Source organism: Perca fluviatilis, chromosome 12 (assembly GCF_010015445.1).
Source record: "Perca fluviatilis chromosome 12, GENO_Pfluv_1.0, whole genome shotgun sequence".
Lineage (NCBI taxonomy): Eukaryota > Metazoa > Chordata > Actinopteri > Perciformes > Percidae > Perca > Perca fluviatilis.
The window spans coordinates 26,479,696-26,492,762 of NC_053123.1; the positions used below are offsets into that span (position 1 = coordinate 26,479,696).

Sequence of the window (13,067 nt, forward strand, 5' to 3'; positions counted from 1 at the left end):
TTTTTGTTGCACTGAATAATTCTCAAGATAATGTTATGACTTATCAGTTTTTATTTGTATAAAGTTTAATTCAGGGAATTTGTTTGTCTTCAGTTGCTCCATTTTGCATCCCTAATCCCTAAACCGGTTGATTTCTATTGTTTGTTTGTTTTCTGTCCTGTGATTATAACTCATTGCTGTTCACATCCTGAACTACAGTGTTGACTATTGAAAGATGAGGACTTACCATGAAATACTCTGTTGTCAAATGTTCAGAACAATAGACTGACACTCTCATTCTCTCTCCCCACCATCACCACCTCCATTTGCCCTCCACATCCCTCCTTCAATCATATATCTCCTTTTTGTTTACATCCTTTCAATCCTTTTTATTTTCTCATCCTCATTATTTTCTCTTTTCCTTCTCTTGCACGTTCCTGTGCTTTCTTTCCTTTTTATGACTCCTTTTTTTTTATAAATTTTTTTTTTCTTCTTATCCCCTTTCTTGTATTTTCTTATCGGCTCACTTTCTCCCCTTTTCTCCTTCTCTCGTCTCACTGTACTTTTTTTTTTTCTTTCTTTCCCATCTTCCACTTGTCACTTTTACTCTTTCCCCACCCCCCTCCCCTTCCAGCCCAGCGTTGTTGCGGGAGCGTCTAGACGTCTTCTACGTTCAGCCGGGTCCGACCTGCGGTCCCGACGACCCGCAGTGGTTCAGCTCCACGCCGCTGGAGCGACAGATCCTGGAGCGCCTCCTCACCAGAGTCCTCCTGGTCAGGGACATTTACACAGACAAACCACACGAGGAGGAAGAGGACAGCGGTGAAGCAGTTGGGGGAGAGTAGCGGTCACTTTGACTTCTGTTAGCAGAGCCTAAACAGTCAGCAGAGGAGGAGGAAGCGGAGGATAGCTAGTGGTGTGTGTGTGTGTGTGTGTGTGTGTGTGTGTGTGTGTGTGTGTATATGTGTGTATATGTGTGTATATGTGTGTGTGCGCCTCTCCCGTCTTACCCTCCTCGCTGACTTGCTGTTTCCTCCAGGTGAGGGGAGTCCACAACAGAACTTAAGAAAGTAGAGGATGATGAATTTGGTCTTGAAGAGCAGCCTGAACTTTTACTTCTGTTGATAGATTCACAAACAGAGGAAGAGGTCCTAAACCAGAAGGGGACAGGGACAAATCAGTCCTGATGTGTTGGATGATGAGGGGTAAAGGAGGTGGAGCTGCCATTCAGGTAGCAGACCAAGTGTATCGACGGTTATAATCTATTGAATTGGATGTGCTGCTAAGGATCTAGCTTGCTTATAGTGCTCAGACAGACATGCAGCTTTACAATATTTAAACTTTTAACAAGGGTCATCAGGAGGCGAAGGGACAGGAAGTCATGGAGTTATTTTCTCCTACTTGAAGCTTCAAGTCCTCCTCACCATCGATCTGTGGATGGAAAAGATAGCAGTGTGCTTGGGGGTAAGAGAGAGTAACTTCATTTTATACAAAGAGAATCGATAAGCGAGGGACAAGGCAGACAAAAGGTCTGGGTGAAACCAGAACCTCTACCTTAGAGGTGGTGCGGAGGAGGAAGAGGGCAGTGCCAGGCTGATGACGTGTCTACAAAGTTGGCAGGTCACAATTCTATCTTTTGATGCGATTGGTAGTTAAATTTGTACAAAAATAGAAACGCAGATAGCCAGGTAGGTTTTTGGGCCAATAGTCACCACTGTTTCCAATTTAGCAGCTCATCATACAACTATAAGTGCTACTTTCTATTTTTCTATTTTAAAGGATGATAAACACTGACTAGCAGAATATATATTGCCTATATACATCTATACTGGAAAGATTCAGGCCCACATCTTTGACCTCACCCATCAGTGATGTAACAATGTACCTTGTCCACTTATGGGGTTTGAAAATGTCTAAGTAAGCAAGTATTTGGTTCAGAAAATGAAGATGTAAAGGTCGTGCACACACCCACACAACTGTTAGACTTGTGCTCAGGTAAAGTTTTGCGGTCTTTAGCCAGATATTGGCTGGCGAAATTTGCTCCAGGTCGCGGCTAAAAGCAGGCAGGACAGAAAATGGCATGGGTAAGGATGTAAACAAACGGCATGAGCGTTTCCTGTTTTGGTGTGATCTCCAGTCCATCCTTTAACCGGAAATTTATTGGCCAACAGAAACGTTACTTTAGTCGGTTTCATCACCATATTTAGTACATTATCACAGACTATAAACTGCGGTGTCTCTCTTGCGCGCTGTATGTGATTTCTCTGGTCAATATTGACTTATTACCTGCATCAGAAAAGTTACATCACGCTCTTCGGGGCAATTTTGTCGAACGGAAATGTTATGTGACTGCACTTTTTTTTTTTTTTTTATGCAGGTAATATTGTGAGGTCCCCAAAAACCGGTGTACCAATAAGAATGAAAAATGTGCTTAAAAACGGTAGTAAAGGGATCTAATTGGGTAAATTAATTGAAATCAGCTGTGTGGGTGTGTCTAGGGCCTGAACTTAAACTCAATTAGATGAGTGTGTTTTTGATTTGTCAGTATTTTAAGTGATGCTATGTACCGCTGACAACAGTGTCAAAGTCTAATAAGTGCATAAGGAAAAGCTTTTTTTTTTTGCCATGTAGAGTCTGAAGATGGAATTTCTGTTTTTCCAACATGTCTTGAACACAGCATAAGGACCAGCATCCTCTTCCTCTCAGTCAGGGCAACCTACTGCTATCACACATCTCCATTATAACTGCGCTGCTTTCATTCCTTCCCGCTCACTGCTCTTCCTCTGTCAGTACTACTCTCAGGCAAACCCGTTTTGCACCACAGAGGACTTCAGGAGCCAAAACTGATCCCAGGACAGTAAAAAGAAGGCTTGCCTCTACAGACCTGACTCGCTGTGTGTGGTGCAGGTTAATGGCAACCTACCAACATGCTGAGTTTCTTTATAGGACATTAGGGGAACCTTCCTTCATGCGATGTAGCATTATGTGCGTACTAAGCCCAGATTGGGTTGCTTTTGAAGTGTAAATATCTCTGAAACAAGGTTGTTATTGAGATGGAGTCAATACAGAGAGGGTCACTGTGTAGTTTGGGGGAAAGGAAAAACACCTACTGAAACCTTCAGCTTGAGAAAAAAAAAAAAAAAACCTGCCTCCCGTGAGGCCTTTTTAAATAGCCTGATTATTTCTTTTTATTAGTTTGACTATCCTCTTTATGTTGGGATGGGATTCTTTTGGGTGCCATTTCCTTAACTGTCATTCATTGAAAACCTGCTGCAGCCTCTTGTCAATTTGTAAAGGGTGTTTGTGCAGGAACCTGCTAAACATGAAGGACACGGATCATTCAGAGCTCAACGGACTATTTTTTTGGAACGTTTGTCCCTGTGTTTGGACTTTCCTGGCATTTCTGTTATTGTTAGTCTCCTTTTAAACTTAACTGTTTAGTTTAAAAACTAAGCATCTCTCCCAGGCTGTTTTAGAGTGCTAGCACTGCAAAGCAAAAGCTTATATTCTAATAACGAATTGGTTGGACATGTATTTTTTTTTTTATGAACTATGTTTATACACTATCATTGTTTATTTATTTAATTTTTTTTGTGGTTAAAGTCCCTTTTTTTACTTTTTTATTTTGTTTGAGTTTTATTTGACTTTGCTTTCTAAATGTTTCAATAAATTGGAAAAAGTGTCATAAGTTTAAAATCAAGTGAACATTATTTGAGAATTTTCTTTTTCTACTTTCTTTTCTTTTGAATAGGGAGAATTCTCTATAAAGCTGGCGCAAACTTACACCCAAACAAAATGTACCTTTTTTAAAACCAGTGCTAAAACTATAAGGAGCACCCTCCAGATGTTGACTTTGACCCACCATGAACACAATGTCTTACATTTACATTTCTCACTGATTAAAGTTAGATTTCTCCCGGCTGAAGTGGATTAAAGCGGTTAACAAGGTCACAGAACAAAACCTTTTCAGGTTTTTATTTTACCTTGGACAGGTGTTTTATTTTGTACACTTGTCTGTGCATTTAACGGTCTAGCAGTGTAACAGTTCAGGAACAGAGGTTTTGTGGATTTAGAGGGAGAACACTGGTCTGGATTTCTGGCACCAGATCAGTGTCGCCAGCCTCTAATCTTTTTAAACTTTGACTTTGGAAGTTAACAAAACTGAACCCGGATCAGAGGACACTGGTAAACCTGGCTGATTTTTTTTTTTTTTTTTTTCTCCTGGACCCCGAAGCAGTGACCAAACCTCCCACAGGTTTGGACCTACCTAGACGCTGTGGCTGGCTTTAATGCCGAATGTGAATGTGCCTATCTGTATATACTGAAAGTGAGTGATTGTGAGGCTGATGCTATGTGTGTGGGCTGATCTGCTGATACGGTCATGTTAAATAAATGATTTCATTTTCTAACCAGACTCCTTTTATGATGCTGTTTTTGGTATGCCGTGCAATAAAACAATAACATAGCCATTAAAGGGCCAGTTCACCAAAAAGCATGTATTTTCTTACCTGTCCCTTGTGGGGTTGAGCTGTGAAGTTTGACTTTAATGTGCTGAGATTTTGAGATTGTCCCTAAACCTGTGCTGCTAACCCAATATAATGGAGGTGACCCAAAGCATTACAAAAAATGTGGGACTTCATCCAAAGTAGAGCGTAGTTTCAATGAAAACGGTTGGCTTTCCAGAGTAACCAGGGCCCAGTTTTTCAAAAAAATTTATCTGGATCAAATTGGTACATATTTGAAAATCTCATGTTTTGCTCTCCAGGATCACCTGATCCATCTTACTTTTATGCCAGTTTTTTAAAGGAACATTGGTTTGGATCACTGTGATCCAAATACCAAAATACCGGTGGCCGCAAATAGCCATTGTTTGTTTTAATTTTAAGAAACAGAAAAACTTTAATAAACAAACATTTTACATTCTTTATTTTTATTTTTTTACCATTTCTCCTTAGATGTGACATGCTACACATATGCTGCAAATATGAAGAAATGTATATATCATCAGTAAACATTGATTTTGTGATCATTCACTTAAGAAAAAACTGATTTTATTTGGTTCGAAAAATCACAACTGAATCCACCTTTCTGATGGGATCAGGATAATCCTGTTTTTCCCATACACAGTCCCAAACCGAGTTCAAAGTTTTGAAAAACCCAAAGGGCAGGTTTGATCCAGATCAAATAAGATCGGATTACGTGGTCTGATCTTAGTTCGGAATCCCTCTTTTGCTTTTGAAAAACCCATTTCAAAGATTTGATCCAATCTGTGACCAGAAATCCCACTGGATTACTTTGGAAAAACTGGGCCCTGGACATTGTTACGGCTGAGACCAATTTCTGCTGAGTTTTTTTTAAATTACATTTTCTAAACAAAATTCCCTTCACCGCATTGTTTTGTTCAACAGCAGAAAGCCACAAATCAAAACCTCAGAACGTAAAAGAAGAGAAATGTCTGAGATTTCGGTGAACTGGCCCTTAAATCTAAAGAACCAGGGTTGTGTGCAGCAGGTTGACGATGCAAATCCCCCAGAATGGCTGGAGAAAAGACCGGTTGGGACTTGTTAATGCACACTACACGGCCACAAGTATGTGGACACCTGAACGTTGCACCCATTAGGACATCTCATTCCAGAACTACGGACATTAACTTGCTGCTTTAACAGCCTTCACTCTTATTGTTTCAGGCTTTCCACTAGATTTTGGAACCTGGCTGCTTTCCAGTTCATCTCAAAGGTGTTGGATCAGGGTCGAGGTCAGGTCTCTGTGCAGGACTGTCAAGTTCTTCCACAACAAAACTGAGAAAGACTTTTGGAGCTGGCTCTGTGCTTGATGGCGTTGTCATGTTGAAACAGGAAGGCCTTCGCCAGTCATGGAAAGTAAGGCTGAGTTCCAAATTGCATCATTTTTCTTTTCACTTTTAGTATGTACTGCAGCTGCCCTTACCAAGTACGTGCTGTTGTATGCACTATGCATACACCGGGGACATACTGTACTACTACTTCATAACATTGCGCCTTAGAACTCCTGAACTTTGACCTTCTGGCTCATATATGCTTGGAGCTAAATTCACAAGCTACCCAGCAGCATGTAAAGTCATTATAATGATCACATTAATGCACTCATACATCAATCAACAATTGTAATCCATTAATACAGTATATATATATATATATTATTCTGAAATGAGCCTGTATAATGAGTACTTTTACTTTTACTTTTGTTACTTAAAGTATATTTTGATCTTAATCATTTTGTGCTTTTACTTAAGTAAAGTTTGGAATGCAGGACTTTTATTTGGAACAGAATATTGCTACACTGTGGTATTACTACTTCAACTTACAAAGTACTACTTTATGTGCATGGGTGTCCAGATACTTTTGGTCCGTGTAACATAATCACTCACGACGCGAGGCAAAGCAGTACGTCATTCTTAATTTCTTTGATATTGAATATATCAATTTAAATAATTGTTCACGCATTATTTCTTCCATTATTTTTCCTAAAATGTCAAACTTTGTAAAAAGGCAGGTGTTAAAGGAACAACTATGGCCGTGGGTCAATGACCTTGTTATCTATTCTTATGTAAAACTATAAGATTATAGAAACATTCTCCCAACAAAGATGGAAGTTACTACAGTGTGTTAACGTTGGCACAACATGGGGGCCTCTTCACTGTGTTCTGACCTTCCTCACTATCATTTCCCCCTTATTTTCTTTCTATTTTTTTTTCTTCTTCTTTACAAGGTGCCAGGCAGACATGACACCGAGGCAGGCAGTGTTATCTGGGAGGTGACGGACAGCAGGGCAGGAGGAGGGGCCGCGGCCTGTCCACACCCCGGGGTCAGTGCAACAGGCGAGGGTCAGGGTCAAGAGACAGGAAGACGAGTTGGAAAGGTCAAAGAGGCCCGGACTCGGGAGGAGCTGAGTGGTTCTCAAAGTAAGTTCTGCAGAGTCCCAGGGGGACTGTGAACACTGGTGGCATGTAACTAAATACATTTAGTAAGTACTGTACTTGAGTACAATTTTGAGTTAATTGTGCTTTACGTGAGTATTTCCATTTTATGGTACTTTATACATCTATTTCACTACATTTATCTGACAGCTTTAGTTACTTTTCAGATTGAGATTTCACAAACACAACATGAGTTGATCAGTTAATAAAATATGATGCTTTGTTAAAGATTTTACAGTGCAAAAGTATTTAAAATTATCTTCACCTTAACCAGCCATAACATTAAAGTCCAGTTCACATGTTAATGCATCAATAAAGTCCAGTAGTATAATGATACAACACTCACAAATACTTACTTTTGATACTTTGAGTACATTTTGCTGATAACACCTTTGTAATTTTACTAAAAGCAGTATTACCTGAGTATTTCTATATTGCGGTATTGCTACTTTTACTTAAGTACATGATTTGAATACTTCTTTCACCACTGACTATGAAGTATTCCTGAAGGTCTCCGCAGCTAATCTTTACTTATTCAATGGAAATAACCAGATCACAAAGATATTTTCTTCATACATACAATGTAAAGAGGTTGCACTGTGACAGAAATGTACAAAAACATTCATTTTGTGACATTTTTTTTGTCAATTAGGTCTACTGTTAATTCCGCTTTGTTTATGAAGTTTAGTCCTTTTGGGAGCTGAATACAGAGAACAACGCAGCTCACTCATGACTGATGACTGAACTCATAACTGATAAGGTTGATGTTGTTATTCTACTTTTCTGTCTGCAAATCTCCTGAACAGATGAGAACAAACAATGCATTAGTCCATCTCTCAATGCTTTCCAGCTTCTCTATGCTGTCTGTGGCTCCAAGCCCATTGTTTCCTGCTGAAGACATTCAGCTTTAAAATGACTCAGAGATATATAGTTTTTTACTGTATTAAAAAAAAAAAAAAGGCTAGGCAGTATTTTCCTAAAGCAGCGGGTGACTGTAGTTCTAAGGAAATCTTACTCAGACAGGAGTAAACAGTACATTTGGTGGGGACTATTTGCAGCAGCGGATTAATATACATTTTCTGCTTTCGTGAGTATTTGGGGCAGCAGGACGGTGCATGTGGGAGTCAAAATAAACTACTGTGTGTGTGTGTGGTTATGATAATGAAGGAACATGTCGCCCAGTGTTTTTAGTAGTTTTTGGACATCAATGGAGCTCTGTGGTGCAGAGGAAAACTTATACTCATTGATAAATTCATTTGGGGATTTTGTCTTTTTTTATGGGATTTGTTGACAATACGTAAAAGACAGCATATCCCCCGTCTTTATCCTGTAGTGAAGGAAGACATTTCACAGAAGACAAAATATGGGGACGACCAAAAATGAGGCTGCTTTTGTCTGAGCTAAAAAGGGCAATGTCCTCTCTCTCCCAATGGAGGGCGCTACGGCCTCGCTGTGCACCCCTCCCTGGTGGGACTAGCTGAGTATTCCTGAGCCGCTGGTTTATCAGCCATCATCAGCACCAGACGTGTTGTTAAACTAGAACACCCGTCATTAGCCGCAGGACGAGCTGCTGCTTTGTTCAGCTTCCGTGTCAGGGCCCACGTCTGACAAGAGGTTCATCTGCCGCCTGGCTGACGTGCGGCGGCCTCCCCTCTCCTCCCATAAGCCTCTGCACACCCCCACCTCCTCCTCCCCAACCCCAGCCTCGCCCTGTCACCCTACACACACAAAAGAAGCATTGCATGAAAACTCAAATCTTTTGGAGGCTTTAAGGAGAACAAAAAAAAAAGAATTCCCACTAGTTCACCTCACTTTTTTTGGTCGAGGTGGAACGGTAGAGGTACAAAACATGGTGACAAAACCCAATTTTTTGAAGAGGCAAGCTTTTTTCTTTCTGTTCTATCTGTCAGAGTTGGCCAGACTCCAGTAACTTGTCCCATTGATCTAAAGCTAAAACGGCCCTGTGTACCCTCACAGCCAGGCCCGCGAGGGAGCGGGCTGGATGTAAAAACATTTTTTCACCCTCGTGGGTTTTTTTTTTGTTTGGGCTCAATCCCCAGCTCTTTCAGGGGGCATAAAGAAAGCGCTGTGGTCAGCAGGGTCATGTAGGCGAGGCCCGGGGGGTAGACTATAGGTGGCGATTAAGGCCTCTAATGTGCAATGAATCCTCTTCGAATCACATGATATGAACTAATGTCACCATTTAATGATAAAACAACAGCGAGCCAGCGTGTGCGTGTGCGTGTGTTTGTGCGTGTGTGTGTGCTTGTGTGTGCGTGTGTGTGCATGTGTGTGTGTGTGTGTGTGTGTGTGTGTGTGTGTGTGTGTGTGAGAGAGAGAGTGAATGTCGATGTGTGTGTCGATGCAGTGTACAGCTGCACAGAGGACAAGAGGGCAGGAATGGATGACAACTGCATTTCTCAGTTTGTTTGCCTCAATGGCGCAGGACCGGCTGAAGGACGGGAAAAGGTTTAGCTGGGACAGCCAGGATGTGGGTTAAAGTGCAACACAAATATGTTCCTTCCTTTCATCCTCTTGGATGCTTTTATTTTGGCAAAATGCACCACACATGTCCACAACAACTGTCTAACCCCCTACACACACACACACACACACACACACACACACACACACACACACACACACACACACACACACACACACACACACACACAGAGTTTAACCTTGGCTTTGACTGTGGTGAGGAAGAGTGGGGGGCTTGGATTAAGTTAAAATTAGGATGGCCTGACCCTATTTGGTGAGCCACAGCGAAGCAGTGAGTGCAACAATCCCTTCAGCGCAGTCACCAAACTCAACTTTTTCCAAAACGCCCACCGGCTGACACATCAGCGACACACACACACAGACAACCACACACACACACACACCCACACACACACACACACACACACACCCACACACACACACACACACACACACACACACACACACACACACACACACACACACACACACACACACACACACACACACACTTTGAAGCCTGGATCACATTCCCTTCTCCAGAATCTTTGACAGCAGCTACTCTCCTAAGTAATAAAGTTGCTCCACAAGTTGAAGAAAACATTTTAAAACAGCTCTTACGGGTTTGTTGTTGACGTGAAGCGTAGCCGTGACCTTTGGCCTCTAAAGCACAGAGGCGTGTTGCAAAGTATTTCAAGTGACGACATCCAGTGATTTTATTGTAATTTTATCGATTCAAAACTGAAAGATGCTCCTCGTTAGGATGAGAAAAAAAAAGTGTGATGCAGAAGCAAAATCAAGGGTGGTGTTAGAAGGAGACAGAAATCCTGCACACTGTTGGTCACTTATTTTACAGTATACTCACTTTATTTAGCTGCTTTATAGCATCTGTTGGTTGACCTTAATCACGTAAGACAGCACTTGCACTATATACAGTTTAATTAACATTGCCTGTGATGCCAAAAAGCATCCTTCCAAATTAATGTTAATGAGCTCTTCCAGCTGGAAAAAAAAACGTAGTAAATATATTCACTAGGATTCACAGGACGTACAAACTACTGTCCTATGATAAAAGGAAATAAATGTAATATATTACGTTGCTGCAAATGGTGTGCAAGAACTTTGTTGAAGCTATCATGAAAAATGTACGTTGTTGAAACCTAAATGTGATGATCCTATAGTCAAACAATCTGTTACCACGTCCCAAAATTGTCAAATTGAGTTAGTTTGACTGCAATATGGAAACATCAAAAACATGAAAACTGAGGGCAGAGTCTGTTTGCAGCTCTGTGGTGAGTGAGCTCGGGTCATGTAAGGTCGGTGTGGTTTAGAGTAAAGTGAGGAGATGTTTTTATAAATGTTTATTTGTGCTTCAGGTGACTTCTGGAAAGACAGGTGGAGATATCATTTAATTGTATTTATTTTCAGTTTGAGACCTTTAGTTGAGAACCTTTTATGAATGTACCCTGGTGCATTCAGGTGAAGCCAGCCAGGTGCATTGTGGGCACTGTGTCCATACCCTCGCCTCACCTGTAGGTGTCCCCGTAGAGCTGACCTCGCCTCACATAATTCTCTCATAATGCTCTTTCTCCCCGTGCGGCCCCCTCTCCTCTTTCTATGAACAGACAGTCAAAACAAGCCGCCCCTCACATGACCGCACACTGTACAAATGCTGCAACATTACATCATTTATACTATTAACAACCACATGGTGTATGTAGGAAAGCCCTTTTTTTATTCAATTGATTAATTAATTCAAAATGTAAATGTGTTAATTGACTAGATTAGATGTTTTCTTTTACTTAATTGGACTTTCTAGGCTTTTTGTCAAGTCATGGTCAAACAAAAACCTTTCAAAGGGGTTCTCCTGTCCTGTGACACCAAATAATAAAACATGTAATGATGTATTTGATTAGCTGCTGAGATTTTTGAAGTTCACAAGTCACTTTCAACAAAATCCTGCAGTTGATGCACTTATTCTAAAAAGCCAACAAATGCTGAATCCAAGAGCTCATGCAGGGCTGTACAGTAGTTACCTTTGTGGGCATTGAGCTCACGTACTCTTGTATTGAGTCTGGGGTTTTTAAATGACTTGAGAAAGAGTTACATTCTTTAATGACACACAAATTACACATGACAGGTTTTTAAAAGCTTTTTTTTTTAGCATGTTCTCTGTTTTCATCACTTAAAGTGGTTAAAAAAGATCAAAGATCATAGGCCAGATACGATCCCCTGCGGAAATTTCTACCATTCTTCTACAGGTAAAAGGGACATAAGCTTCTTGAAAGATTCCTCTCTCCCCCGCTGTCCATCCTTTTTTATTTCCTCCCCTATTTTAAAGCCTGAAAAGTATTAAAACTAGGTCAGCCAGGTTCTGCAACAGCACTTAACCAGAGGCTGTTATCTCCTGAATCACCAACGTGCTGTTTTTACTCTCCATGACACTGTAAAGTGCTGAGAGCATGGCCATGGCAACACTTGTTTATTCATTTATTATTATTTTGCACATGAAGGCATCAATATTGACTATTGTCATTTTAAGTTTTTTGTTTTGCTCGGTGTAGTTATTGTATGTGATATATTGAATCTTGAAGTTAGACTCCCAGTAGTCTCGCTTTGCCAGACCTTCCTCCACAGCGCCGCGGAGGAGGGTCTGGCTAGTCCACACAGCATTCCGGGATGGGACTAAAACATGCTCTGGTTTATCTGCATTTATTTAAACCAATCACAATTGTCTTGGGCGGCGTTAGGCGCCGGGCAGAGCAACGGTGCCGCTACAAAATAGCCTCAGGGAGGAAGTTATTTTGGTGGAACTTGTGTACGTTCAAAAGTTGTTTAAAGCCCGAGACACACCAAGCCGATAATCGGCCGTTGGACAGTCTGGCGAGGTCAATGACTCAAGTCTGTTCGGAGTGTTCCGTGCCGTCGTCCGCCGAGGGGCCGTCAGCCTTCATTTTGTCCGATTTGACGTGTAATCGGCGGGGCGGGCACTGCCGGGAGTCGGACTCAAATGAGCCATCTGATTGGTAGAGTGCTAACCCGGAAACAGGGAGCGGATGAATGTGACTAGAGTCTCTCAAAATCTGACGAAAATCTTTTAAACTGACCTTTGTTGATCTGAGATTCAGCAACTGCACGGCCTATTTGTCGCTTAAACAATATGAGATCGTATTCTGAACAAGCCGCCATGACAGTCTGTCTTTGAATTTCCGGAGAAACCAGACCCACGTGACGCGTTCGTCCAATCAGCTTTTCATTTTTGGGCGACAATACAGATTCGCATCATTAACATCATAATGCAGGGAAAATAATTTGAATTTGATTGAACTGGCAGAAATCTTAATTTCTTTTGGAGGCTAAAAACATACTAAGGAGGTTAGAGTTGCTGCATGACCACAGTGTTTATGAAATCCTTGCGATGGCACTGGACTCCTAAGAAAGGAAAAACCCTTCTCTCTCTAAAAAAAAACAAAGTCTTTCTTTAATCACAATAACCTCAACTCTTCCACTGTGTTCTTAAAGGTGATTTTGAAAAAAGGAAATTACAGTTATTATCATTCGGACTATTTGTCATCATTTTTGTAAGGAACTTTGAGGTTGCATGATCTGATCTTTAAAAAATGCCGTCCAAAGTTTAGCAGTCTGGTAC

General features: G+C 41.1%; 1 protein-coding gene across 2 annotated transcripts in view; it reads left to right on the forward strand.

The window, feature by feature from the left end:
• zmym2 (zinc finger, MYM-type 2) overlaps nucleotides 1–4,393 on the forward strand; it is a 34,646-nt gene extending 30,253 nt beyond the window's left edge. For both annotated transcript variants that reach the window (XM_039818026.1, XM_039818027.1), the window contains exon 25: nucleotides 614–4,393. In XM_039818026.1, the coding sequence (XP_039673960.1) occupies nucleotides 614–824 (211 nt within the window). In that variant the 3' untranslated portion in view covers nucleotides 825–4,393. The remainder of the gene's footprint in view (nucleotides 1–613) is intronic.
• The last annotated feature ends 8,674 nt before the right edge of the window (nucleotides 4,394–13,067 follow it).